We start from the raw sequence: 26,503 nt of genomic DNA, 5'->3' as shown, positions 1-26,503 counted from the left end.
CATTGTGGTGACACGGGGGTGGGATATGGCTTCCGTCTCCGGGTCTTCACATAAAGTTGACCCGTGTCCGTCCTGGCCTGAAGTCGAACCTGCGACCTTCCGATCACAAATCAAGTGCTCTACCAACTGAGCTACCGGGCCATCCATACAGACAGACACTGCTCATATACATGGACTCACCGATTACAGTGGAACCCCCCTTTAAAAAACCCAAATTTAAGATCTTTCCCCTTTTAAGATCTTGCTTTTTCACATTTTCTGTTCATAACCTCTGTAAATCTACCTCCATTGTAAGACTCCCTCCTTTTTAAGATCTGAATTTCTCAGGTTTTTGGAGGTCTTAAAAGGGGGGTTCCACTGATTACTCAAAGTACAACCCCTACCTCTATGTGCTGCATGACGTCATCATACATCTCCTTTGCCATCTTATAGACGTTGTGGTTGGAACTGTTGTACATCATGGCGTTGGTGAACATGAGCATCATGTCCCGCTGAAACTCGGCAGTGGTGCGAGTCGTCCCACTCTCAATGTTCTTCTTGATTGACAGCATGTCCATTGGCCTGCAGAAGAAAGAGAATCATTGTATGCTGTAGACTTGTTTGTTTGTTTGCTTAACGCCCAGCCGACCACGAAGGGCCATATCAGGGCGGTGCTGCTCTGACATATAACGTGCGCCACAGAAGTCGCAGCACAGGCTTCATGTCTCACCCAGTCACATTATTCTGACACCGGACCAACCAGTCCTAGCACTAACCCCATAATGCCAGACGCCAGGCGGAGCAGCCACTAGATTGCCAATTTTAAAGTCTTAGGTATGACCCGGCCGGGGTTCGAACCCACGACCTCCCGATCACAGGGCGGACGCCTTTCAGACATTTAACTCAACTCAACTCAACTCAAATTTATTAATCCATATGGAAATTATGTTGTAACAATACTCATTTCCAATCAAAAGAATAAGAATGCATAATAAAAAAAATAAAAACATCATAAGAAAATAAGTGAGTATGATTATTATGAGTATGATCACAGTCTCACTAACGCAAACAGTCATCCGTCAAGTCTGCCAACACACAACTCACTCACACAACAACAACAGCAACAGCAATACAATTTAACAAAAACCATAATTCCAATAACAAAAAGACGTCCAAGAGTCCACCTCCACATCCACGCACACCCAAGGTATACAAAGCACCACATGTCGACTAGAACACCGCACATTTGAACTACGGTAATACAGTTACTAAAAATACATACATTACAGATAACCCAGCAACAGAGTACAGTAATAATTATGACAGAGAAACATGATAGAGGCCTCTAACATGTGATTGGTTGACTAGGCCAACCGTGCCGGTTCTATGCTGTAGATGTGGGAGTATCAATCATGGGCTGTGGGAGTATCAATCATGGGCCGAGTTATGAGGTAGGATGGGCACACAATTAGCCTTATTCATCAGTAAGAAAGAAAATCTGTTCTTGTTTCTGTGAATATTAAGCATCAAATTAATGGGCAAAGTCGACTTTGCAAAGTCGACTTCACGAAGCTGGCTGCACCGAGCTTTGGCACTGAAATTTTGTTAACAAGACTTTGCGAAGTCTTCTTCGGGCTCAAGGAAGGTTCTCCTTCACCAGATGAAATTAAAATTTTGCTTTGTCTTGTGCTGACTTTTTCACTGCGCAAGTGCGAGTGTGTGGTGTGTGTGTGTGTGTGTGTGTGTGTGTGTGTGTGTGTGTGAGTGTGTGGTGTGTGTGTGTGTGTGTGTGTGTGTGTGAGAGAGAGATTGCGCATGTGTGTCAGTGATCTTCTGTATCCTAGTGTTTCTGTTTTCACATGTTTAACATTCAAAAACTTCATTCGTTATGGTACGTTATTCGTTATGGTACATCTATGGATAAAAAAAACCACCATGAAATGTAACCAAGTCCTTTTTACTTTAGTAAAGACAATTTGTTCACATTTTTGTGTGAGAAAATAACACTAAAATCAGTTAAAAGATGTCTCACATTACCTGAGCACAACAACATCGTAACCTGGAGCAATGTCGTTGGTCACTGGATGTAAGAACACATTAGCATACCTGCAAAATACATCAACGCAGTCGTTAGTGTCATCAACTTGATTTACTATCAGGGATGTCACTGATATATGAATTATTTTATAAATGTACATCCCAGCCACTTACAAAAATTAAAGATTTTGAGGATGAGCAAATATGAAAGATGTTTAACCCTTGCAGCGCCGATGTTGGAATTAAGCAACAGCACCCTGACACCACTTGATTTACTTGCAAAATTTAAAAAAAAAGGCTTTTTAGCTTTCATTTTATCAAAATCTACAAGTTTATTAGCCCCATGGTTCAAAAGATATCAGAAGATATCAGTGGCTCAAGACTAAAATTGAGATTTTGTGGAGCTGAGTCTGCCCCCATTCAACACTTTCTACCCTACCTATGTTGACCAAGGTTTTTTTTGGCCGAGACCAGCTGTGTAGTAACTGTGTAGAAACAGTGTATCAACACGATGGAATGCAGGCGTTAGATCGACGTAACAGGAAGCGACTGAAGTGACTGTGTGTACGGATATATCCGTACTAGGTCAGATACAGCCATATGAGTGGGTACGGATATATCCGTACCTGGAAGACAATGAGTTAAGAGTACCTCCCTGCTTTCTCAGATTTTCTGTTCATAACCTGTGTAAATTTACCCTCTCCATTTTAAGACCTGGTTTGGGGGTGGGGATGTAGCTCAGTCGGTAGCGCGCTGGATTTGTATCCAGTTGGCCACTGTCAGCGTGAGTTCGTCCCCACGTTCGGCGAGAGATTTATTTCTCAGAGTCAACTTTGTGTGCAGACTCTCCTCGGTGTCCGAACACCCCCGTGTGTGCACGCAAGCACAAGACCAAGTGCGCACGAAAAAGATCCTGTAATCCATGTCAGACTTCGGTGGGTTATAGAAACACGAAAATACCCAGCATGCTTCCTCCGAAAGCGGCGTATGGCTGCCTAAATGGCGGGGTAAAAACGGTCATACACGTAAAAGCCGTGGGAGTTTCAGCCCATGAACGAACAAACAAACAAACAGACCTGGTTTTCTCAGATTTGTGGAGGTCTTAAAAAGGGGGTTCCACTGTAAGACACAAGTCTGCCAGCAATCTACAAATAATGGATGGGGCTGAACGGGTTTAGCACTCCCTCTTCCCTCCACCACACTGCATAGTATTCACTCACTTGTGATTTGCAGCAGCTCTCCAAACTAACATGATAGACTTCTTCCAGATCTTGTAAGCCTTTTCATCCTCTGTGTCACTTCTGAAAAGTAAAAAAAAACCAACATACTTTAAAGCATGCGAATATCCTGAAGTAAACAATACACACTTCATGCCTTTGACTACACAATTTGTCCATTATTCTCAACCTGAATAACACAGAGTTGCTGAACAGTCTCCACAGCCATGTGAGACAGGAGACATGTTCATCTTTTCTGTTTTTCCTCCTCTACTTTAAAAAAAAATTTAACGACTCTCAAAATGTCACATTCTGAAGTATGATTCTGCAATGATAAAATAATTAATGTAAAACAGAAGGTAAACAGCTACAGCAGTCCCTCTCATGAACGGACACCCTTGGGCCATAGCAAAACTGTCCGTACATTGCAGGTGGCCGGTCACGGGAGGGGTGACCACACACACCCCCCCCCCCATACACTCACACAGAGACACACAATGCTTTGTATGCTTGTTGATTTGTGCTAGTTTATTCTATAATGAATTTGTAAAGCGCCTGGAGCCAATTGATGGGACTCGCGCTATAGAAAAGTTATTTATTATTATTATTATTATTAAACAACAGGATTGAGTCTATGCTAACCACTTCTTGTGGCTACTAAACAATAACAACAAACTCCTAATATTTCTTTAAACGTTCTGTAAAAAATGATTTGTATGAATGGTGTTGAAAAGAAGAGATAAAATAAATCCTCAAGGCAGTGACATACGACATACGAATATTTCTCTCCAATGCTCTTCCTGCTGACAGTGACACCAGACTGAGTTTAGCCAGCTACCCCCCCCCCCCTCTCTCTCTCTCCCTTCCCCCAGCCATGTACTGTTTGGGACTGTGGCCAGAGAGGTGTCAGCTAATTGAGGCCAGCTGCACTGTTCACTCAGAGCAAATCCAGGGGGACTGTGTCTAACTTTTGACAAAGCAAGACAACTGAAGGGTTCACAGATTAGGCAACCGACTCACTGGTCAAGGCTGAGGGGAAACAAGAGTATCTTGTCAATGAAAGAGGTTACACACAGACACGCGATGCTGAGAACTGTGGCCGATTTTTCACTCTCTTTCGCTCAGGACCTTCATCGACTGTGGCTTCTGTTGTTTACGTCCAACAGACAAGAATAAAGAGCATAGTGCATTTTCATGTTGGCATCTTTGCATGTACTCCATTCCTGACCAAAACTACCCCCTCCTGATGGGTACACGTGCAATCAAGTTGTCAGTGACTGTCATCACGCCTTTGCGGCTGTGACCTTTGTACCAAGAGCCGGACTGCTCTGTTATCGATTTTGTTGTGGTGAAAATGTGACGATGGTTTGTCCGTACATTGCAGGTATGACCTTCTGTTGGGACCAAAAATTAGTGTCCGCGTCCACGTTTTGCAGGTGGCCGTTTAAGGGGGGGCAAATATAAGGAAAACACTCCGTGCCGAGCAAATGTGTCCGTACATGTCAGGTGGCCGCTCACGCCGGGGGCCGTACATTGCAGGGACTGCTGTATAAACAAAAAAACACACACACACAAAAACAGACTGGCTGGGCAACCCTTGGGCTCTTTACCATAAAGCTAGTACTTACCAGAAATTCACATTGTGAACACGGCTACATAAACTTAGTTGTCAACAGAGGCGGAACTTGTGAACTGGGATTTGGTAAACTAAAAGCAGGCACTGCCCTGGATACTGACTGGTTACTAAGAGGAAATACAATTACATCACTAAAGTATAATTAATCTATACAAATAATTACATAATAATAATGAAAATGAAAACGACAAATTAAAAAAAGAAGAAAATGACACTGAAATGAAATCAGCCGAGAGCAAAACACAGAATTAGCACAGAACAAACTAATCACAGGATCAAACAAACTTACACGCCAACAGAGGCGGGACTGCTGGGTACAGATTCAGTAAAGGTAGACGCCGCTGTCGACTGCTGAGCCAGATGAGACAGAATATCATCACTTTCTCGGGCTATGTCTTCATCTGTGAACTCGGCCTCACTGTGCTTGGAGCTGGCATCATCTTTCTCCTGTCAAACATGAAAAACATTGTAACTTGCATGACACTGAAGCCAAGAGAACTGTTCCATTCAACCTGAATGAAGTCTGTCGTCATTTTTTTCAACTCTTCCTGAGGTACGACATTTTACAAGTAAATCCAGATGAAAATTAAGTACACATGCATCTAATTCTGATTCTGATTCCGCATCACACATTATCTCTATCTAACAAAATCTAACATATAAACAACGATCCATGTGAAATACTTAACAGCCTAACATGATTTGCAAATGTCAGAACACTCTGAAAAGGAAAACCCATGCATTGCACCACAAGAATAAGTACAAATAAACAAACAATAAACAATGAAGACAACATACAGCAAAACTCTTTCTTGTGACTCTCTGGCTGGTCCGTCCACGGGAAACACGCCCTGAAAAGAGACGCACAGTTTACCGGATATGAGGCACAACCTAAATCGACAAAATAATAACTTTCAACAGTATTGAACTCAACTCAATATTTATGCCTTCTACTATTCTCAAATATAAACTGATCTTTTCCAGCTCAGAACTTTAACATTAATGCAATTCATCTTGTTTCTTGTAAAGACAGCAACCATAATAAATGCAAAGCCAACAGGTTTCTCACTGTGATCATCTCAAAAGCAAACTCTTGAGTGAGTCTGTCAGACTGTTTAAAGATGTCATGCAGCTTACAAGTATTGTGCAGTGTGACCTTGCCTTATCCTGAAGAACTTTTTCTTTTCTCTTACACACACACACACACACACACACACACACACACACACACACACACACACACACACACACAGAGACATGCAGCAACACACACACACATAAACACACACACACAAACACAGAGTGATACACACACAGTGACCAACAACACACACACAGTGACACATAAACACACAGACACAGACACAGAGCAACACACACACACACACCATCATCATTATCTGACATGCACAACATATCCTGCCAGTTTGAAGATGTATCACTAACAAACAAGAACAGCCCACCTTTACCACGCCTTCCAGATGGTGTTTGACTGATATTGGAGATGACACTGCTGGCAGGGGAGGCGGGCTCTTCCTTGACAGACACCTCCTCATCAACACTCATGTAGTTTCCTCCTTCTACGTCACTCTTATCATCATCCTGAGACTGCAAATATCGCCAGGCAAAAACATGACAAAACAACACAATTATGCTGAAGCATCAAAATTGCTTTGAAAGATCTTCGATTCCAATAAAAAGAAAGCATTTTGTTGCGGGTATACTTCATTTTCTCTTTTCACTGTGAAAATGTATCTCTTCCTGAATGTATTTTTCTTCTTCTTTTTATATTCTGTTGTTATTAGAAGGAATAATACCACAGTTTTGTTCTCAGGTCTTGATGAATACTTTTTTGATCTTATGCATTGGTCTAACCCCTGGCCGATCGGCCGTCTGATAGTTTTGACATGTAGGAATTTTTCTGACAGAAACTTTGCTGTAGCCAGGCCATTTGGGCCAATACATACTTTAAATCAATATCCAACTGACCTATTTTTCTCCAGTCTGGGAACAACACTGATACCATAACAAGCATAGTTTTTACCTTGATAAACGCTACATCCGTCTTGTTCTGTGTTCTTCAGTGGAGATGCAGCTAGATCAAGCAATAACAATGTGAGTGTTCTGATTTTTTTTCTGGTCAGACAGCTTACCTCTATCTCAGCGTCAGTGGTCTGCTCTGGCCTCTGGTCAGTGCTGTCCCTCGTCCCCTCCTCTTGTTTGATGTCGGCGATGGATGACAACTTCTGGTCCGAGGAGTTTTCACTGGACGTCATGCTCTCTTGGCTGTTCACATCCTCTGTTATTTCTGTAACCACATCTGATGATGTCACACATTTAAGTCATAAAATATAAGTGATGACAAAAAGCCTAGACAGAGCACAAATGAAAAAAGATAAGAGATTTCGAGAGAAAACCGACAGAGAGAGAGAAAAATCTTGTTCACTCTCTTCAGTCTGAAGTTTAAAATTGATGGTACTTAGGCAGAAGTAATTAGAGACAAAATGATAGTTCAAGCACACACTAAAAAAAAAGAAAGGCAAACTGTGGATCAATAACCACCACATACACAATCATGAATCAACAAATACAAACATGAAACAGTATAGACGCTCAACACCCGACTCTGGTTACCACACACAAACACTTGCTACAAACCTTGCTTTATGTTCACCACCTCCAGAGCGTCTGCCTCCCTTGAGGCTGTGTCGGGAACCTCACTGTCTGCTTCCTCCTTCACTGTGCACAGAAACAGACATGAAGCCATCAAACATACAGTTTGGACCGGAAGTAGGAAACCGGCACAAGTGAAATCAATAGACAGACAAACAAAAAATGAATGAACGGACAAACACACTCTAAATAAGCAATAGTTCTGAGAAAACAAATCTAACAGACGAACAAACAAAGACACTATCAAAAAGCTCCAATTCTGTTGGACTACTAAGTGTTTCAGTTAGACACATTCAGTGCTGCTCTCAGGCCTCGGTCTTCAGTCTTTGACGCACACTTTTCTGATCTGAAGCATTGTTCTGACCCCTAGCTGGTTGACCATCCACTAGTTTTGACATGTAGAAGGTCTTCTGACCATCACTTTTCCTAAGTGGACAAAGCCAAAACACTGACTTATAAATATCTTCAATCCAGACCAAACTGACCTATTGTCCTCTGAGCCTGGGAACAACACTGTATATTATCAAATTGCCCATTGGAAATATACCTGGAATAACCACAGTAGCTCCATCAGTGTCAGATTGTTGGCTGGTTAGCAAAGCAGAAGGAGTGACCTCAGTAGAAGGAATGTCCCCAGACTGTGCTGTTCCGGTAGTGGCTGGGCCTCCCCCCTCCACTTGAGACTGTTGTTCTTGCTTCATGACCAGTTCTTGTTCCTGAGAAATGCAAACAATCTGCACTGTAGCCGAGGGTAGATCATCATATTCACATGAAAGGAAGGGAGCAACAACTAAAAACTCATGGAAGGGAGAACAAACAAACAAACACATGAATATATAAACACTGAGAACGCAACAACTGTGTATGCACAGTCATTGCTCCCCCCACTTGCTCTCTATCTCTCTCTTTGCCAATTCACTTTGAAGCATACATACTCTGAAATCAGACAAAGCTTGTCAATATGGTACACTGACAGGCGCAGTGGCGTGGTGGTAAGATGTCGGCCTCTTAATCATAAGGTCATGAGTACGAATCCCGGCCTCGGCCGCCTGGTGGGTTAAGGGTGGAGATTTTTTCGATCTCCCAGGTCAACTTATGTGCAGACCTGCTAGTGCCTTATCCCCCTTCGTGTGTACACGGAAAAGATCCTGTAATCCATGTCAGAGTTCGGTGGGTTATGGAAACACAAAAATATCCAGCATGCATCCCCCAAAATCGGCGTATGCTGCCTGAATGGCGGGGTAAAAACGGTCATACACGTAAAAACCCACTCATGCAAAAAACATGAGTGAACGTGGGAGTTTCAGCCCATGAACGAAGAAGAAAAAGAAGATATGGTACACTGCATGGCTTGCTGTATCATAGCAGGTCAACACAAGTTGCTTTTTTTGGTTTAAATATTGCGAGCGGAAGCATTGGCAATTTACTTCTGAGCTTCAGCCAGACGGTAGTTTGACCTGACCTCATTTACATGATATACACAAAGATGGTTTATATATCATATGGGGGATCTCTTTCATGGATGTAGGATAAATACCTGTTTCTTCTTCTTCATTCATGGGCTGAAACTCCCACGTTCACTCACGTTTTGGCACGAGTGGGATTTTATGTGTATGGCGGTTTTCACCCCGCCATACGCCACTTTCGGGGGAAGCATGCTGGGTATTTTCGTGTTTCTATAACCCACCGAACTCTGACTTTGATTATAGGATCTTTTCTGTGCACACTTGGTTTTGTGTTCGCGTGTACACACAAAAAGTACCTGTTTGATTCGCTGCAGGCTGTATGGAGACTTGTGACTGCTTTTCAAAAGGTGTGAGAGCAGGGGTGAAGGCGGAGGGTTGGCTTTAGCACTGGCGTCACCAGTCACGGGTGTGGTCGGCAGAGTCAGGGTGGGGAGGCCAGAGCCGGGCAGCAATGTGTCCATACTATCCTCATCTGCAAGCTGGAACAAGAAAACAGGAGTACATTTCCAGTCTTCTTCTTCTTCTTCATTCATGGGTTGAAACTCCCACGTTCACTCATGCTTTTGCACTTTTTTTGAACATTTTTACTCCACCATTTAGGCAGCCTGAATTTGGAGGATGCATGCTTGGTATTTTCATGTTTATATAACCCACTGATTTCTGACATGGATTACATGATCTTTTCAGTACATACTTGGTCTTGTGCTTGCGTCATATTTACAGTTAATTTACATTGGTTTAAACAAAGTTTTATTCAGGATTTCTTCGCATGAACAGTTCAAAACACACAACTAGGACACGCACTCAAGCAAATGCTTATATCACGTGACCAGAACAGTACTAAATTACACACATTTTCGTAATGGTGGACATAACAACAATAAACCAGAAGAACAAATTGAAAGGATGGGGATGGGGAGCTAAATAGGAACAAAGGAATCTACAGAAGATAAAAAAGAAAAGGGAGGGAAAGGGGGAAGAAGGTACTAACAACCACAAGGAGAGACTAGGACGAAAGCGCATAGGAAGAGAGCATCAAGTCTAAGACATGCAACATGTAAATTCAAGTAAATGTAACAATTTTTTATGGAAGGCAGTAATTCGTTAACATGTAAAATACGAGACAAACGATAATAATCATTACTTATACGCTGCTTATGTAATCAAATACGATAACACAGGGAGAGGCAGTGTGGAGGTACACATACGCCTGCCCACACACATATACACTATCAATGCGTGAACACATCCATCAAATCAATCGACCAGATTTAACAATAAACGATTGGACAGACTCAAATATCAATATGTTATTACGAACAGAATAATGCTCGCTACCTTTTAATAATATTTCCACGCGTCTGAAATGAACAGGCAACGAATTGATTGTTGTCAGACGAGCATCTGCATACAAAGTGCAGTTTAATAAATAATGTTCGGATGTTTCATTTGGATCACCGCAAGCACACTGTGCGTTATCTTTTAGATGGCGTTTACACAAGTCTGAATTAAGGTTACTAATATTTAAACGCATTCTGCAGTGTTGAACTTCTGTCTGTCGTTTTCCAAAATAATAATAAGCTGGTACACTATGATCAATTTACATTTAAAGTTATGAGTAAAGATCTGAGAAACAAAGGGAATTAAGTGAGAGTAATGAAGAACCAGTCTCCTGGTAGCTGGGAGAATAACAAGCATTGCAATGAACAAGCGACTTTCATCCTCAACATCCTTAGTTTCACCTTTAACATGAGTTAAGAGTTTACATCAAGTAAAATGTGTGTTCAAGCTTTCCTTGACCAGACATTCACAGCACCACAATGACCACAGGTCATCAGCACAAAGAATCTATATATATTGTGTGTGTGTGTGTGTGTGTGTGTGTGTGTGTGTGTGTGTGTGTGTGTGTGTGTGTGTGTGTGTGTGTGTGTGTGTGTGTGTGTGTGTGTGTGTGTGTGTGTGTGTGTGTGTGTGTGTGTGTGTGTGTGTGTGTGTGTGTGTGTGTGTGTGTGTGTGTGTGTGTGTGTGTGTGTGTGTGTGTGTGTGTGTGTGTGTGTGTGTGTGTGTGTGTGTGTGTGTGTGTGTGTGTGTGTGTGTGTGTGTGTGTGTGTGTGTGTGTGTGTGTGTGTGTGTGTGTGTGTGTGTGTGTGTGTGTGTGTGTGTGTGTGTGTGTGTGTGTGTGTGTGTGTGTGTGTGTGTGTGTGTGTGTGTGTGTGTGTGTGTGTGTGTGTGTGTGTGTGTGTGTGTGTGTGTGTGTGTGTGTGTGTGTGTGTGTGTGTGTGTGTGTGTGTGTGTGTGTGTGTGTGTGTGTGTGTGTGTGTGTGTGTGTGTGTGTGTGTGTGTGTGTGTGTGTGTGTGTGTGTGTGTGTGTGTGTGTGTGTGTGTGTGTGTGTGTGTGTGTGTGTGTGTGTGTGTGTGTGTGTGTGTGTGTGTGTGTGTGTGTGTGTGTGTGTGTGTGTGTGTGTGTGTGTGTGTGTGTGTGTGTGTGTGTGTGTCTGTGTGTGTGTGTGTGTGTGTGTGTGTATGTGTGTGTATGTGTGTGTGTGTGTGTGTGTGTGTGTGTGTGTGTGTGTGTCCGCGATGCACGGCCAAAGTTCTCGATGGATCTCTTTCAAATTTGGTGGCCATATTCAGGTACACCCCAGACACAACCTGGTCGATGAGATATTTCAACACGTGCTCTCAGCGCGCAGCGCTGAACCGATTTTGGTTTTTCTCTGGATCCATTCCCAGTAACTCTTCCTTATCTTCTCTAGTGTTTTCAGCGTTTATCTCCCTTCCTTCGTGTAGCGTCAATCCATATTCCCGTTTCTATTTTTAGAAGGTCACTGTCGACAACGCTCAATCCATATTCCCGTTATACTATTTTTACTCTTCTCCAGTGTTTTGCGCGTTTATCTCCCTTCCTTCGTGCGGTGCGCCGGCAAAGAGAGAGCGAGAGAAGCCGGGTATTCGGCCTAACTTCTTCCCGGCGAAGCCGTACCCGGCGAAGCGGGTATTCATCTAATGGAAGATATTTTAACGGCAGTTTGCCAACTGCGGTAAAAGTGTAATGTCACTAAAACTGTATACACCCATATAGGGCGACATGGAGCAATACGCACCAAGCTTCTTGCTACAAAAAAAATCAGTGAAAGCTAGGTTGTACAAGAGGTGAAGTCTTAAAACAGGGATTCCACTGTATTGTGGAAATAGTTTTCTTTCCTTGTTTCTCTTCAAAACATCATTTTTGTGGGCAGTGATGTCACCACTTGCATCATCACATCCAACGTTAACTCCCAACCACCCTGCTACCACACCCCCCCCCCCCTCACCTGATGGGAATGATACTTTGACAGATCACTTACCGACACATCAACAGGATCTGCCATTGAATCCGGAGTGGTGTCGTCTGCTTCAGATACATTACTCTGGGAACTGGCTGAAGCTCGTCGAACACCCTTCATCTGACTCAGGACTGGAATTACAGAATAAAAAATCATAATTAGAATAATAAGTCCATATATCATGGCGCAAATACTACTACAGTTCAAAGCACCTACCATTTACTAACATACAATATTGAACATCTGTGCATTTCAGTTGTTTTGCAATTCTTTTATTACTCTGCCTGTCTTTGAGATTTCTGAATCAAAAAACAAGAATGGTAGGTTATCGGGGATGTAGCTCAGTCGGTAGCGCGCTGGATTTGTATCCAGTTGGCCGCTGTCAGCGTGAGTTCGTCCCCACGTTCGGCGAGAGATTTATTTCTGAGAGTCAACTTTGTGTGCAGACTCTCCTCGGTGTCCGAGCACCCCCGTGTGTACACGCAAGCACAAGACCAAGTGCGCACGAAAAAGATCCTGTAATCCATGTCAGAGTTCGGTGGGTTATAGAAACACGAAAATACCCAGCATGCTTCCTCCGAAAACGGCGTATGGCTGCCTAAATGGCGGGGTAAAAAACGGTCATACACGTAAAATTTCACTCGTGCAAAAAACACGAGTGTACGTGGGAGTTTCAGCCCACGAACGCAGAAGAAGAAGAAACGTTTAATTTATGACAAAAAAAACCCGTTAGTCACATAACGTAATGTAGTGTTGTGACTGTAACGCTTTGTTTTGTCATACATTGGAAAATTTCCTAAATAAATTATCATTTAATTAATATACTTACCCGAATCACATTAGCATTGAGTCACCTGAGATGCTTATCACTGAAAAACGCTTACCCGGCTAAAGAATTTAAAGGGAAGCAACCCCATCACCAAAACGAAAGTGAAAGTAGCTTTGGTAATGGGCCAGTACACCGGGAGTTACCTCCCATACGGGTGTATGCCACGTCACTTCCTCTAGGAACACGTGCCTATTATCATACGGCTTTAAAAAATCTTAAAACCATAAGCGGGGCAGGTGGGAGGGAATACAGTATGTGATTCGGGTAAGTATATTAATTAAATGATAATTTATTTAGGAAATTTTCCATTTAATATCATATTCTTACTCCGAATCACATTAGCAGATAACATCAACAAGGCGGTGGGCTAGAAATGAATCAAAACTCACCATCAAGTTCTGGACAGGAACTGGCCTGCTGCTATGAGCGCTGGAAGGCCTCTGGAGCCATCCTGTCGAAGAGCTGTGACGTCCCGAAGATAAAAGTTTATGAAAACATCTTCGGAACGCCAATACGCAGTTGTCAGCACCTCCTCTAGACGTCTGGAGCGCAGAACTGCCAGAGAGGATGCCCACGCCCTCGTTTCATGGGCTCGGGCCGAGTCAAGTGGCAAGGAGGGCATAACCCCCCCCCTCTTTGTGCGACTCCACTCATAAGCCTGCTTGATGAGCGAGGACACCCACCGGGCCAACGTTACCTTCGACAAATCTTTCTCGCGCCTAGTAAGGAGAGAGATAAACAACAACTTCTGAGAACTAGACCGAATCGGCTGAGTCCGGGCTAAGTACAGACGAAGTGCCCTCACAGGGCAATTGACCGAATCGGGGTCATCCGGGGCCAACGCGCTGGTCAGAGCCTTAACTCTAACCAGCGGAGAGGCCTGCCCCGGAGACTGATTCTTGGCCAGGAAATCAGGCCGGAAACGCAAAGATGCGGAACCGTCCGGCTCAAAGGAGATATCTCCAGGCTGACCCGACAGGGCGTGGACCTCGCTACCCCGTCGGGCCGTAGCCAACAAAAGGAGAAACAGCGCTTTGCGAGTGACATTGAACAGACTGGCCTCGCTTAAAGGCTCAAAATCCGCAGAACGAAGGAATTCCAGGATTAAAAACAAGTCCCACTTGGGAGCGGGCAAACGAGCTTTAGCTTCCTTAAGAGCAGCCCCTTTAATGACTGCAGCTATAACGCCCCCGACTCGAACAGAACGACCAATCTGCTTAAGAGTCGCCGAGATAGCGGAGCGCCGGACCCTCAACGAGGAGACTGAGGCGCCCTGCGAAGACATGAAAGAGAGGTGGTTAGCGACCTGAATAGAGCGCGGAGCCACCGAACTCACCCCTCTAGCTGAACACCAGGCAGTCCATGCCTTCCAGTGGGAAGCATAAACTGAAGAGGTGGACGCTCTATGCGAGCGAGCCACCAAGTCCAGAGTCAAAGACGACGCCCCAGAGCGCTTCAGCGAGTCCCGAACAACTTCCACACGTGAAGCTTCAGAAGACTGGGCTCCTCGTGTGGAATGCCTGTTCGGGGCTGCACTAGTTCCCCTCGCACGAGTGCGAGAGGAATGGGGGGCCCTTGGGCGAGCCGAAGAAGATCTGGAAACCAGACCTGCGACGGCCACAGAGGAGCGACCAGAAGAAGAAGGGCCGGCTCCTCCATCTCCGCTTTCCGGATTACTCGGCTGAGTAACGGAAAGGGAGGAAAGGCGTACGCCTCCAGACCCGTCCAGGGAAAGTCCAGAGCGTTCACTCGCCATGCCTGAGGGTCCGGGAATGGCGAGACGAACACCGGAAGCCTCTTTGAGTACCTTGTGGCAAAAAAGGTCCACCAGAGGCTTTTGGACCTGGGCCCAAAGGCGAAGCAGTGCCCCGTGAGTGATCGTCCACTCCGACTGAAGCACTGTACCGGAACGACTGAGCGCATCCGCCAAAGTGTTCAGCCTCCCTGGAAGGTACCTGGCCGAGATCGTGATATGATGCTGAAAGCACCACACCAGGATCTCGCAAGCCCTCTCCGAGAGAGACGGGGACCGCGAGCCTCCCTGCTTGTTGATGTACGCCGCCACTGTCATGTTGTCTGTAAACAGACGAACATGTTTGGCGTACAGGGAGGGCAGAAACTTGGCCAGAGCTAGAGCAACTGCCTCTAGCTCCAGCAAGTTGATGTGCCACAAGGACTGCTCCGTCGTCCACAGACCGGAAGTAGTCTGAAGATCTGTATGTGCCCCCCAACCCTCCCTGGACGCATCTGTAAAGAGGTCCAGGTCGGGGAGGGGCACGACGATCGGAACACCTCTGCAGACCCACTCCGTGTCCAACCACGGAAGGGTCGCAGACTGGAACCATCCCTGCAAAGGGATGAGGGCGTCCCAGTCCACCAGAGGAGAGTCCACAAACGGCTTCAGCGCGAACTGAAGCGGACGTTTGTGGACCCGGCCCAGTGAAACCAGAAGAGCCATAGACTCCATCTGCCCCAAGATGGAGGCGAGCGAGCGGATGGAAGCCATCAGGAGAGGTAAAGTGGAGCGAATCTGGGCTTGGAGCTTGTCCACCCTTCTCTGAGAAGGCTGGACAGTCCAAGCGACCGTGTCGAAAGACATCCCCAGATAAGTGAATGTCTGTGACGGGGTCAGCTCCGACTTTACCCGGTTGATCGAGAACCCCAACGAGTTGGATTCTCGAAGAACCGTCAGGGTATCCTGCGAACAGCCGCTCTGGGACTGGTTCATGATGAGCCAGTCGTCCAGATAAGCCCGCAGACGGATACCCTGGGACCTCACCAGTGCACAGACCTGTCTCACCACCATGGTGACAATCCATGGTGCGAGAGACAGCCCGAAAGGGAGTGCGCGAAACTGGTAGATCTGATCTCCCCACCGGAAACGAAGCCATTTCCGGTCGGCCGGATGCATAAGAATGTGAAAGTATGCGTCCGTGAGATCGATCGAGGTCACCCAGTCTCCTGGGCGGAGAGAGTCTCGGACAGAGGGTGGCGTCTCCATCTTGAATTTTATCTCCCTCAAGAAAGTATTGAGGAGAGATAAATCCAACACGGGACGCCATCCTCCTGATGCTTTGGGAACAGCGAACAGACGCCCGTAAAATCCCAGGGAGCTGTGGACCCGAACTCTCTCCACCGCGCCCTTCTGCTCCAGGGAGGCAATTTCCGACTGCAAGACGGAACGTGCTTCCTGCGAGAAGGGGGGCTTGAACCGCGGAGGCACTCGGGTAAGAGGCGCCTTTTCCTCCCGCCAGAGTAGACGGAAGCCCGATCTCACCACTCCCACAATCCATTGGCTGTCTACTACCGACATCCAACGAGAAAGTGCCCGGGAGGGGCCTCCCGCCATCACCAAGGTGGAGGGCGGGAGGGAGGTGAGATCGGGAGCGCTTCATTGGGGGTGTGGCTTACTTCCAGAGCCGCCACGCCCCCTCCCCGATGCCGTCCTCTTCTTCCCACCACGAGCGGCCGGCGGAGCCTGCCGCTTCTGAGCTGGCTTGGGGTTAGACGATGTCTGAGCCTGCTTCTGTTTAGAAGGCTGAGACTGTTTCACCCCCTTCAGAGTGTAGTCAAGGAACTGACTGTCCTTGTTTGACTGAATCTCCTTCTGTCTGGCATCCAGTGCCAGCGGACAGAAGAGAGACTCCTCTGAGACCGGGGAGACTCTCAAGGTCTCCCTAGTAGCCAGTTCCGTGAATTGGGACTGCGAGAGGAAGAGATCCCTCCTGCAGAGTACCGCTTGGGTGTACTGCAGGGAGGAAAGACGCAATTGTTCCTCATTGACCTTGGCCAATGCGGCCAAAAGCGCAGAGACATCGTCCGCATTCTGTTCTTCACTGAGAGTGAAAGGAACTAGCGAATCGGTCAATGCCCGAGACAGAGCCCGAACGAGAGTCTCCGCAATGGAGGACAGTTCGATCTGCCGACGTCCAACCTCCTCAGCAGAGAGGAGGGAAGCCTCGGAAACCGGCAAAACCGAATCACGCTTGATCGGTTTAGTCAGAAGAGGCAGCAATTCCCGGGAAACCGGAAGGGTAGCCCTAGGGAGTGCAAAAGACGCCAGCCAATTCTGGCTCTGATTGGGCATGCCAAGCTTCCTATTGGCCGTAGGCACGAAGGAAGAGGCTTGGGCAGCTGAAGCCACCCACTGCTGAGCTGATTCCGGAACTGGACCAAAAGGAAGCAGTAACGGAACAGGCACTGGCCGAATACCACTCCCCGCATGTGCTGGACGAACCAGTGAATGCGAAAGTTGGTAAGCCACTGACGGAGACTCGGCGAACCGGAAGGAAGAAACATCCTCCTGTGCCGGCCGGAAGTCCGCCATGGCAGAAGGAACGAATGATGCGGAAGAGTCCGCAGCCACCACCCCTTCAGGAAAATAACGAGACGTTACTTCCGCCGCGACGTCAAGAACAGACTTGAGCTTCGACGGAAACACGCCCCGCGACTCCTCGCTGACCACTGATGGAGCATCAGAATAGTCACACGTGGAACCATGACCGAAGTCACCAGTTCCGGAAGCAGAAGCATGCCCTGGCAAACCGGAAACCGGAAAAGCCTGAGCACTAACGTCATCCTGCCGCCCAAAATCCTGTGAAGGTAAAGGGTAAGCAGGACGACCATCCGCAAAAACCGGAGCTGGATGAGCTGACGTCACTCCCCCGACTGAGTGGAGTGATGCCTGCTCAAGCCTAGGCGCTTGAAAGCCGGAAGGCGCACGCTGTAATCCACTATCTGGTATCCGGAAGGAACCACCAGAAGAGGAAGAAGCGTTTCCGGCCGAAACCGGAAGTGTAGTCAACGGAACCGCAAAATGCGGAAGTGAAGACTGCACTGGTTGACTTCGCGATCCGGAAGGACCGGAAGTCAGTGAATACTCCATCCTGCCGCGACCGCCGTAGCGTGCCGGAGCGGACGGATCATCACTTCCGGCAAGTGCCGGAAATGCGGCAGTCGAAACCGACTGCCGCCGCTGTTCGAACAAGTCCGGGGCCTCGTAGGTTATCGCCGGAAATGAAAGATCAGCAAGGTATCGGTCGTGACCCGATGCGAAAGAGCTGTCCCCCGAAGGAGAACGTCCAGGCGCCTCACGAGGGCTATCGGACCAGCTCTGCTTACCAACCGACGCTGAAGAGGGAGGACGCTGCTCCAAGCCGGAAGTGGAGGACAAAGACACGGAAGCCAATGCCCGGACGTCACTGCCAGATGCCGGAAACGCCGAACTGCTGGCGACGGAACGCTGAAATTCTGCCTGCACCAAGCTGCGGATTTCTGGAACCAGTGACTTTAACAGAGAGGAAACCAACGCACCTTGTCCAGGTGCTAACAAAGAAGACGAAGTCTCCGAAGTAGAGACAGGTGCAGAAGTAACAGTAGCGCTAGGCGCCGCAAAAGAAGCAGAAGTAGTAACAGCGCTAGGCGCCGAAATTGGTACAGCCAACAAAGTGTTACGCTCTTGGTCTGTAACAAGTAACGTTGCTTTGGAAGAGGAAGACTTAGCCTTAATTTTCCCCTTGGGGTCCGACTTGCCACGGCGCTTGTCTGAATCAGACATGTTGACGACAACACGTGGCAACGCGAAAAAATTTACTGAAACATAAGTCTAAACGACTGGAAAATTCAGTAAACACACGCACTAATGCGTTAACAAAATACTATAGCTAAACTTGCCCCACAAGCAGAGGCACGGAGAGCTACAAACAAAGTCACACGAGCTAGAAAACTAACTCACACAACAAAATGGCGACACGCAAGACACTGACACAAACGTCAACAACACGTGGCAAAGCCAAAAAGATTTACTGAAACGTAAGTCAAAACGACTGAAAACACAGTAAACACACACGCTTACGCGTCAACAAAATACTAAAGCTACACTTGCCCAAACAGAAAGAGGGCACGCAGAGCTACTAGCAAAGTCACACGAGTTAGCTAACTAACTCACACAACAAAATGGCGAAACACGCAAGTCACTGACACACAAGTCCGTAAAAAACGGACAACGTACAGTAACGAAACAGCGCAAACAACCAACAACAAACGGGAACGAGCTCACCAAACTGTAGGCAAGGCGAGCAGACAAGCTGGGTAACGTGGCCGGCGGGTGTCACTCAAACACACAAGGTCAGCCACAGAGCGTCAAAAAGTGAACCGTCCTCTCCGAGGTGAAAAAGACGTATGATAATAGGCACGTGTTCCTAGAGGAAGTGACGTGGCATACACCCGTATGGGAGGTAACTCCCGGTGTACTGGCCCATTACCAAAGCTACTTTCACTTTCGTTTTGGTGATGGGGTTGCTTCCCTTTAAATTCTTTAGCCGGGTAAGCGTTTTTCAGTGATAAGCATCTCAGGTGACTCAATGCTAATGTGATTCGGAGTAAGAATATGATATTAAATAAACATTCCAATTACCTACCATACTTGTATTTTGATTCTGAATTTTGGAACAATAGCAGTCAATCTCAGTACCTGTTTTTGGATTTGAGATTTCTGGTTACACTTTATGTTTGATCAAAACCACAACTTTGCTAATCATAGACACGTTCAAGTACCTTGACCCCAAACACCCCTTCTTCTCAAGTCACTTTTGCTGTGCAAGCATCAAGATATTATTCACCAAAGTAGAGGCAGCAAGTTAACACATGGCCATTGCACTGAAGAAACAAGAAAAACAAATAAAAAAAAGAAACTTTGAAATCTAATCATTTGTCCATCAAATCATTAATAAGTCTAACACAAAGCAAACAAAATTGCTCTTCAATCACAAGAGGACAACGTAAGTTGAGGAAGGAACAGCAATCATAAAAAAGAAAGAAAAAACAACAAGTTGTATTTACTTGCAGCTCTAGTGGAATACATCTCCTTCAGCTTTGTCTCCTCCTCTTTCTTGGTCTCTTCTTCAGCTTGCATAGCCCTGCAAAAAATACACATGCTATCATCCACAACATATAAGCAGCAACAACATTTCAAAACACACACATGGTAGGCCTGAAGTTATCCAGAACTTACTTTTCTCTGCTACAAACGGGCATGGTGATAAGAACGCTGCCATAAAGAACGTCCTGGTGTGCTGGATGGGTGGCCGAGTGGTAACGCACTTGCGCTCGGAAGCGAGAGGTTGTGAGTTCGACCCTGGGTCAGGGCGTTAGCAATTTTCTCCCCCTTTTCCTAACCTTGGTGGTGGGTTAAGTGCTAGTCTTTCGGATGAGATGAAAAATCGAGGTCCCTTTGTGTACACTACATTGGGGTGTGCACGTTAAAGATCCCACGATTGACAAAAGGGTCTTTCATGGCAAAATTGTATGGGCATAGATAAAAATGTCCACCAAAATACCCGTGTGACTTGGAATAATAGGCCGTGAAAAGTAGGATATGCGCCGAAATGGCTGCGATCTGCTGGCCGATGTGAATGCGTGATGTATTGTGTAAAAAAATTCCATCTTACACGGCATAAATAAATCCCTGCGCCTTGAATATGTGCGCGATATAAATTGCATAAAATTAAAATAAAAAAATAAATCCCTGCGCTTAGAACTGTACCCACGGAATACGCGTGATATAAGCCTCATATTGATTGATTGATTGATTGAATGATTTACTCTGGCAGGGAACTTTGGATGCCAAATTCTCAGACCACTGATTAGTATTGTGTAAATTGTCAAGTCAACTGTATGATCTTATCTCCTTTTCATAACAGCATTGACTCCATCCATCCATCTGTGACATCATGAGCGGCACAAAGAGCACTTAAAACTAAACAAGAATGTTTGAAATCTAGGCTTATTTGTTTCTTCTTTCTGCGTACAAAAAAAATAACTTTTTGTATAATAACATAATAAAGAATCTTCTGCAGAAACTTCCGCAGCTTTATAAGAGATTATGGGTGCAGGGAATAAACAGTACTCAGGCATTTGGAAGTACTCAACAGGTTCAGCGGAACCCCCTTTCAAGATCTAACAAAAATCTGGCAAGATATAATTTATGCAACTCGTGAGATCCTTCTGATGAAAGGACACCTTGTGGAGTCCCTTTTGTCTATTATCTTGACTAAAATATACCTGTCATGACAGGCCACCTGCAATGTAGGGACACTTTTGGCTGGTCCCATGGGCGTCCTTTCATCACAGGCACCACTGCATGTATGTGTACACTTACGCTTGAGCCTCTTCCCATTTCTCCTTGATCTGGTCATCCCACTGGCCTGTGTAGATGCACTCCAGATCACGCTTTAGCTTTCTGAAACACATCACATGTTTTACTTTTTTCCCTGTCTTTACACTTGGCAGGTTTCACGGTATTGATTTCAGCCATTTCCCATTTTCTCACACTTCCAGTCAAACATAAAACTGTGAAATACTGTGAACATGGATGTTATTGTAATTAATTAGGATCAGTACCACACAAAACAAAGAAAACATTTATACGCAGAGTCTTATTTTCCATAGAAAATCAAGCGAAACGAAAGTTGCCCCCAAAACGTGAAAATCTATCAAACAAACTTGATGCAAGCCTGACTCCAGAAAGAAGACAGAAAACCACTAATACTAAATGATTTACATAAAGTTTAAACATATAACAGATTTTCACAACAAAGTTCCTTGCCTGAGGCTGTCTATATGTTTGCATGATGCTGTCCTTGATCAGAACGCCATTTTCACCTAAACCGGCCGGCGAAATGTTTTTTTTCACATTTCAAGGTCTCCATACACTAACAAAAGTCACATGTTGTGAAAGTGTATTGATGTGTGTACAAGATAAAAACAGATAAGTACTTCTTTATCATTTTTTTAATGGCAGAAATAAACTTATACTATCGATACCCCCTAATTTAGAAAACGGCAAGAAGAGCCAAGATACCTGTTTCATTAACAAGGAACACTTTTTTGTTCATAAAAAGACACTCACTCATTTTGATATAAAATAATAATCAATTACATACATATATGAATACAGAATGTTAAACAAATCTACTTTTATTTTAAGTGGAAAAAACACACACCAAAAAACACGCACATAAGTGACGCACACAAACTGAAGGCTTGCCACCAAAGACTGTGGGTACCCTAACTACTCTCCTCACATAGGGAGGGGGGAGATAGAAGGATCCCTAAACAAAGCCTGCCTCAACACGACTTTAGTAGGTAGCCGTGCCTGCTTGGTCATCCAATTATGCCGTCGAAAAACAGAAACAAAGAAGAACAAGTCGCGTAAGGCGAAAATAAAAAATTTAGTCAAGCTGTCGAACTCACAGAATGAAACTGAACGCAATGCAATTTTTCAGCAAGACCGTATACTCGTAGCATCGTCAGTCCACCGCTCGTGGCAAAGGCAGTGAAATTGACAAGAAGAGCGGGGTAGTAGTTGCGCTGAGAAGGATAGCACGCTTTTCTGATACAAGAACAAGCTTAACCATTCCATCAACCCTCCCTATCCAACCAAGCAGCACGCTTTTCTGTACCTCTCTTCCTTTTAACTTTCTGAGCGTGTTTTTAATCCAAACATATCATATCTATATGTTTTTGGAATCAGGAACCGACAAGGAATAAGATGAAAGTGTTTTTAAATTGATTTCGAAAATTTAATTTTGATCATAATGTTTATATTTTTAATTTTCAGAGCTTGTTTTTAATCCAAATATAACATATTTATATGTTTTTGGAATCAGAAAATGATGAAGAATAAGATGAACGTAAATTTGGATCGTTTTATAAATTTTTTTTTCTCTCACAATTTTCAGATTTTTAATGACCAAAGTCATGAATTAATTTTTAAGCCACCAAGCTGAAATGCAATACCGAAGTCCGGCCTTCGTCGAAGATTGCTTGGCCAAAATTTCAATCAATTTGATTGAAAAATGAGGGTGTGACAGTGCCGCCTCAACTTTTACAAAAAGCCGGATATGACGTCATCAAAGGTATGTATCGAAAAAAAGAAAAAAACGTCCGGGGATATCATTCCCAGAAACACTCATGTAAAATTTCATAAAGATCGGTCTAGTAGTTTGGTCTGAATCGCTCTACACACACACGCACACTCACACATACACCACACCCTCGTCTCGATTCCCCCCTCTACGTTAAAACTTTAGAAGACACTTGTAAGGCATATTTTCGCGCCGCGGTGCCGATGACGCAAATAACTCTCGCGACAAAACGATTGGTCCGTAAAGTCACGTCATCCACCGGTTCATGAATGGCCCGTGTATGAATGGCATTCCTTCTGTTGTGATGACGTGCGCACCTCGTCATTAATGTGACTGGGAAAATCGGTCGGATTTAGGTACCCCCAAGATCTTATGTCGGAATTAGATACCTTTACCCTACCGATCCAGAACTGCAAAGGAAACGTTAATCAAACTTCTATAATCATTGAAAAAGCTAAAAATCTGATCGAGCATGAAGAGGTAGCGATCGTGTGGTAGCGATCGTGTGGTAGCGATCGTTGGCTGACAGACAGCATATTACTCGACAAAAAGGCAACAAAAACAATAAAATCTCACCTGAAAAAAATAATCACAAATCCCGCCTTCGGCCTCAACTGTGAAAAGTGTGTAATATGTCACATACGGCATAGGATTGCCCGGAAATGACAACGAAAGTGAAAGTAGCGATCGTTGGAAACCCCGGACAGACGACGGTCGGACATTCCAAGAAATGGACACAGCGCGGAATTTCGCGAAATTTCGGTCATTGTAAATGCTTTCCTATGAAGTACAGACTATAAAGGTGTGTTTTCAATGTCAAAATAAAATCATGTTATCATTTCTTGTGGTAAAATAAGCTTACTTGATTTATCTGTGAAGACTTAGTTTTTCGGACAGACAGCTTCCAGTTCTCGATTCGATTTTTTGTGTGCAAAATATGTAATGCAAAATTCATATTTGTGCTTTTGTTTTTGTTTGTATGGTTAGATATTGCAGCTCTGCTATCTTCTTCTTCTTCTTGGCGTTCGCAGAGGTTACACAATCAGTCCAGCACTGGTGATAAATGTTGTCGTTTTCTCCAACTCTTGTCGACTGCCGTATAGTTTGGTCTGCAAGGGAGTTGGTGACGGCCACACTTCTTTTCGTTCCTCATCTAGTAAGGGACATCGCTGTAAGATGTGTTCCGCTGTTTGGTCCTCTTGACCGCAGGCACAGGTTGGTGATGGCGCCAGCTTGAACTTTCGGTTCATGTGAGCATTGAGCCTGTTGTGGCCAGTACGCAGCCTGATGAGGTTGACTTGCTGCTCTCTGGACATTGTGTGGTAGTCATCTCTGTTTGTCCTTGGTCTCATCAATGCCTTGATGATTGTCTTCTGCTCACTAAAGCTGACACTGTTTTCAGGTTGGTCTTCCACGGCTCCTTCTTTTGCCAGCTCATCTGCCCTTTCATTTCCTGGTATCCCACAGTGTGCTGGTATCCACTGGAGGACAACTCTTCTGGTTTGTCTGACCATCTGTAATGCTTTGGCCAGCTGTGGGAGTTTGTCGTTCTCTAGGGCCTGAAGGACTGAAAGGGCGTCCGAGAGGAAGACAACTTGGTAGCAAGGGTCTGCGGAGTCCTGAACGAAGGAGGCGGCCTGCATGAGAGCTTCTGCTTCTGCTTTATAGTTTGTGCAGTGTTTGCCAGTGGCAACGCTGGATGTAGCTGTATGTCCCCCAGGGAACTGGATGAGAATGCCTGCACCTCCATTGAGCACGGCGTTAGTTGCTGATCCATCGGTGTATAAATGGATCCACGCCTCTTTTGGGTACTGTTCGTCGATCAGGGCTAAGGTGAGTGCCTGTCGAGCTGTGTCATTCTGATCTTCTCCTGAGGTAACATGTGGAACACTGGTGCAGATCTGGATGCCTGGTTTCTCTGTTGCCTTGGGGGTTTCCTCTTCTTCTTGAGTCAGAGGTAGAGTGTTCTGTGGAAGGACTTCCCTGTACTGTCGAGAAAGTCTCTTGCTCTCGTGTACAAAACTGCTCCGTTTAAGCCGGTTCTTGGTGAGGTTGCTCAGTCTGTGCTTCATGGGGTGGTCGGGTAGGCACTTGAGCTTCTCGGCCTGTACCATAGTCTTGGCTTCTCTTCTCTGACAGAGGGGTTGGATGGTGGTAAGCTTCTCCATTTCCTTGATGGGCGTGGATTTCATTGCACCGGTGATGAGTCGGAGGGCCTGGTTTTGCACACGGTCAAGGGTCTGCAGGTTTGTCTTGGCTGAGGTTGACCACGCTGTGGAGCCGTACTCGAGGTGGGGTCTGATTGTTCCCTGGTATACTGTCTTCAGTATCTTCTCGTTCGCTCCCCAGGTGGTACCTGCCAGCTTCCTGAGTATGGCTAGCTTGCGCCGGGCCTTCGTCTCTGCCTGTGCAATGTGTGGTTTCCAGGTCTGCCGTCTGTCAAAGGTGACACCAAGGTACGTTGCTTCTTCATCCTCTCTCAGAGGAGTTCCACCAAGCCTAATGGTTCCGGCTTTCTGCTTTGGCGACAGTGTGAATAGGGTGGTGGAGGATTTCTCCTTGTTGATGGAGACGCACCAATCTTCTGCCCATGCGTTCAGCCTATCTGCCGCTTGCTGCATTCTGTAGGTGGCAGTACTTGCGTGCTCCTCCTTGCACCAGATCACAAGGTCGTCTGCGTAGAGAGCAGCTTTGATCCCCTTGGGCATCTCAGACACCAGATCGTCGATGAAGAGAAGGAAGAGTGTGGGGGAGAGGACTCCGCCCTGAGGGACGCCATGACGAAGGAGGAACTTCTTGCTTTTGGTCTGGTCGACGTTAACTCTTGCCCTGCGGTTATAGAGGTAAGAGCGAATCCACTGGTACATGTTGCTGGACACGCCTTTCCTCAGCAGTTTTACAAGGAGTCCATCTTTCCAGACCTTGTCAAAGGCCTTCTGAAGATCTATCCAGGTGACGAAGACCAGCTTCTGTTCCTGAAAGGCATCTTCAACTTCTTGCGCCAGGTAAGTGACCTGATCTTCAGTGCTGCGGAACTGTCGGAATCCAGCTTGCTCAGGGGCGAGGAGGTTCCTGGATTCCAGGTACCACCTGAGGCGCTCGTTCACAATTCTCTCCAGGGTCTTCACAACACAGCTGGTGAGGCTGATTGGGCGATAGCTGGTGGCCTTCTTTGGATCCTTCCCTTTTTTTAAGATGGGGATCATGATCGCTTCTCGCCAGAGTTGTGGTAGCGATCCTTCTTGCCAGCTGCTGTTGAAGACCTCGAGTAGCTTGTTCTCTGCTGCACTACCAAGGTGGGTTAGCATCTCGTTGGTGATGCCGTCTGGGCCAGGGGACTTCTTCGCCTTTGACTTTTTCAGAGCTGAGTGCAGCTCGTGGAGTGTGAGTGGTTGACTCATGGCGTCCACTGTC

At 45.8% G+C, this 26,503-nt stretch overlaps 1 protein-coding gene across 2 annotated transcripts in view; it reads right to left on the bottom strand.

The window, feature by feature from the left end:
- Positions 1–26,503, bottom strand: part of LOC138981471 (bromodomain-containing protein 8-like) — a 55,334-nt gene that overhangs the window by 3,969 nt on the left and 24,862 nt on the right. Inside the window, exons 6-18 of one of the 2 annotated variants that reach the window (XM_070354391.1) lie at positions 21,322–21,402; positions 20,004–20,080; positions 12,356–12,465; positions 9,305–9,487; positions 8,090–8,258; positions 7,528–7,608; positions 7,023–7,189; positions 6,333–6,477; positions 5,668–5,720; positions 5,159–5,316; positions 3,237–3,317; positions 2,017–2,085; positions 384–561 (exon numbers count right to left, since the gene is read on the bottom strand). In XM_070354391.1, coding sequence (XP_070210492.1) covers positions 384–561; positions 2,017–2,085; positions 3,237–3,317; positions 5,159–5,316; positions 5,668–5,720; positions 6,333–6,477; positions 7,023–7,189; positions 7,528–7,608; positions 8,090–8,258; positions 9,305–9,487; positions 12,356–12,465; positions 20,004–20,080; positions 21,322–21,402 — 1,552 coding nt within the window. The remainder of the gene's footprint in view (positions 1–383; positions 562–2,016; positions 2,086–3,236; positions 3,318–5,158; positions 5,317–5,667; positions 5,721–6,332; positions 6,478–7,022; positions 7,190–7,527; positions 7,609–8,089; positions 8,259–9,304; positions 9,488–12,355; positions 12,466–20,003; positions 20,081–21,321; positions 21,403–26,503) is intronic. The other variant, XM_070354392.1, reaches the window with a different exon arrangement.

The sequence above is a fragment of the Littorina saxatilis genome, linkage group LG12, assembly GCF_037325665.1.
Source record: "Littorina saxatilis isolate snail1 linkage group LG12, US_GU_Lsax_2.0, whole genome shotgun sequence".
In the NCBI taxonomy this organism is placed as follows: Eukaryota; Metazoa; Mollusca; class Gastropoda; order Littorinimorpha; family Littorinidae; genus Littorina; species Littorina saxatilis.
This window is presented reverse-complemented; position numbering and strand designations above follow the sequence as displayed.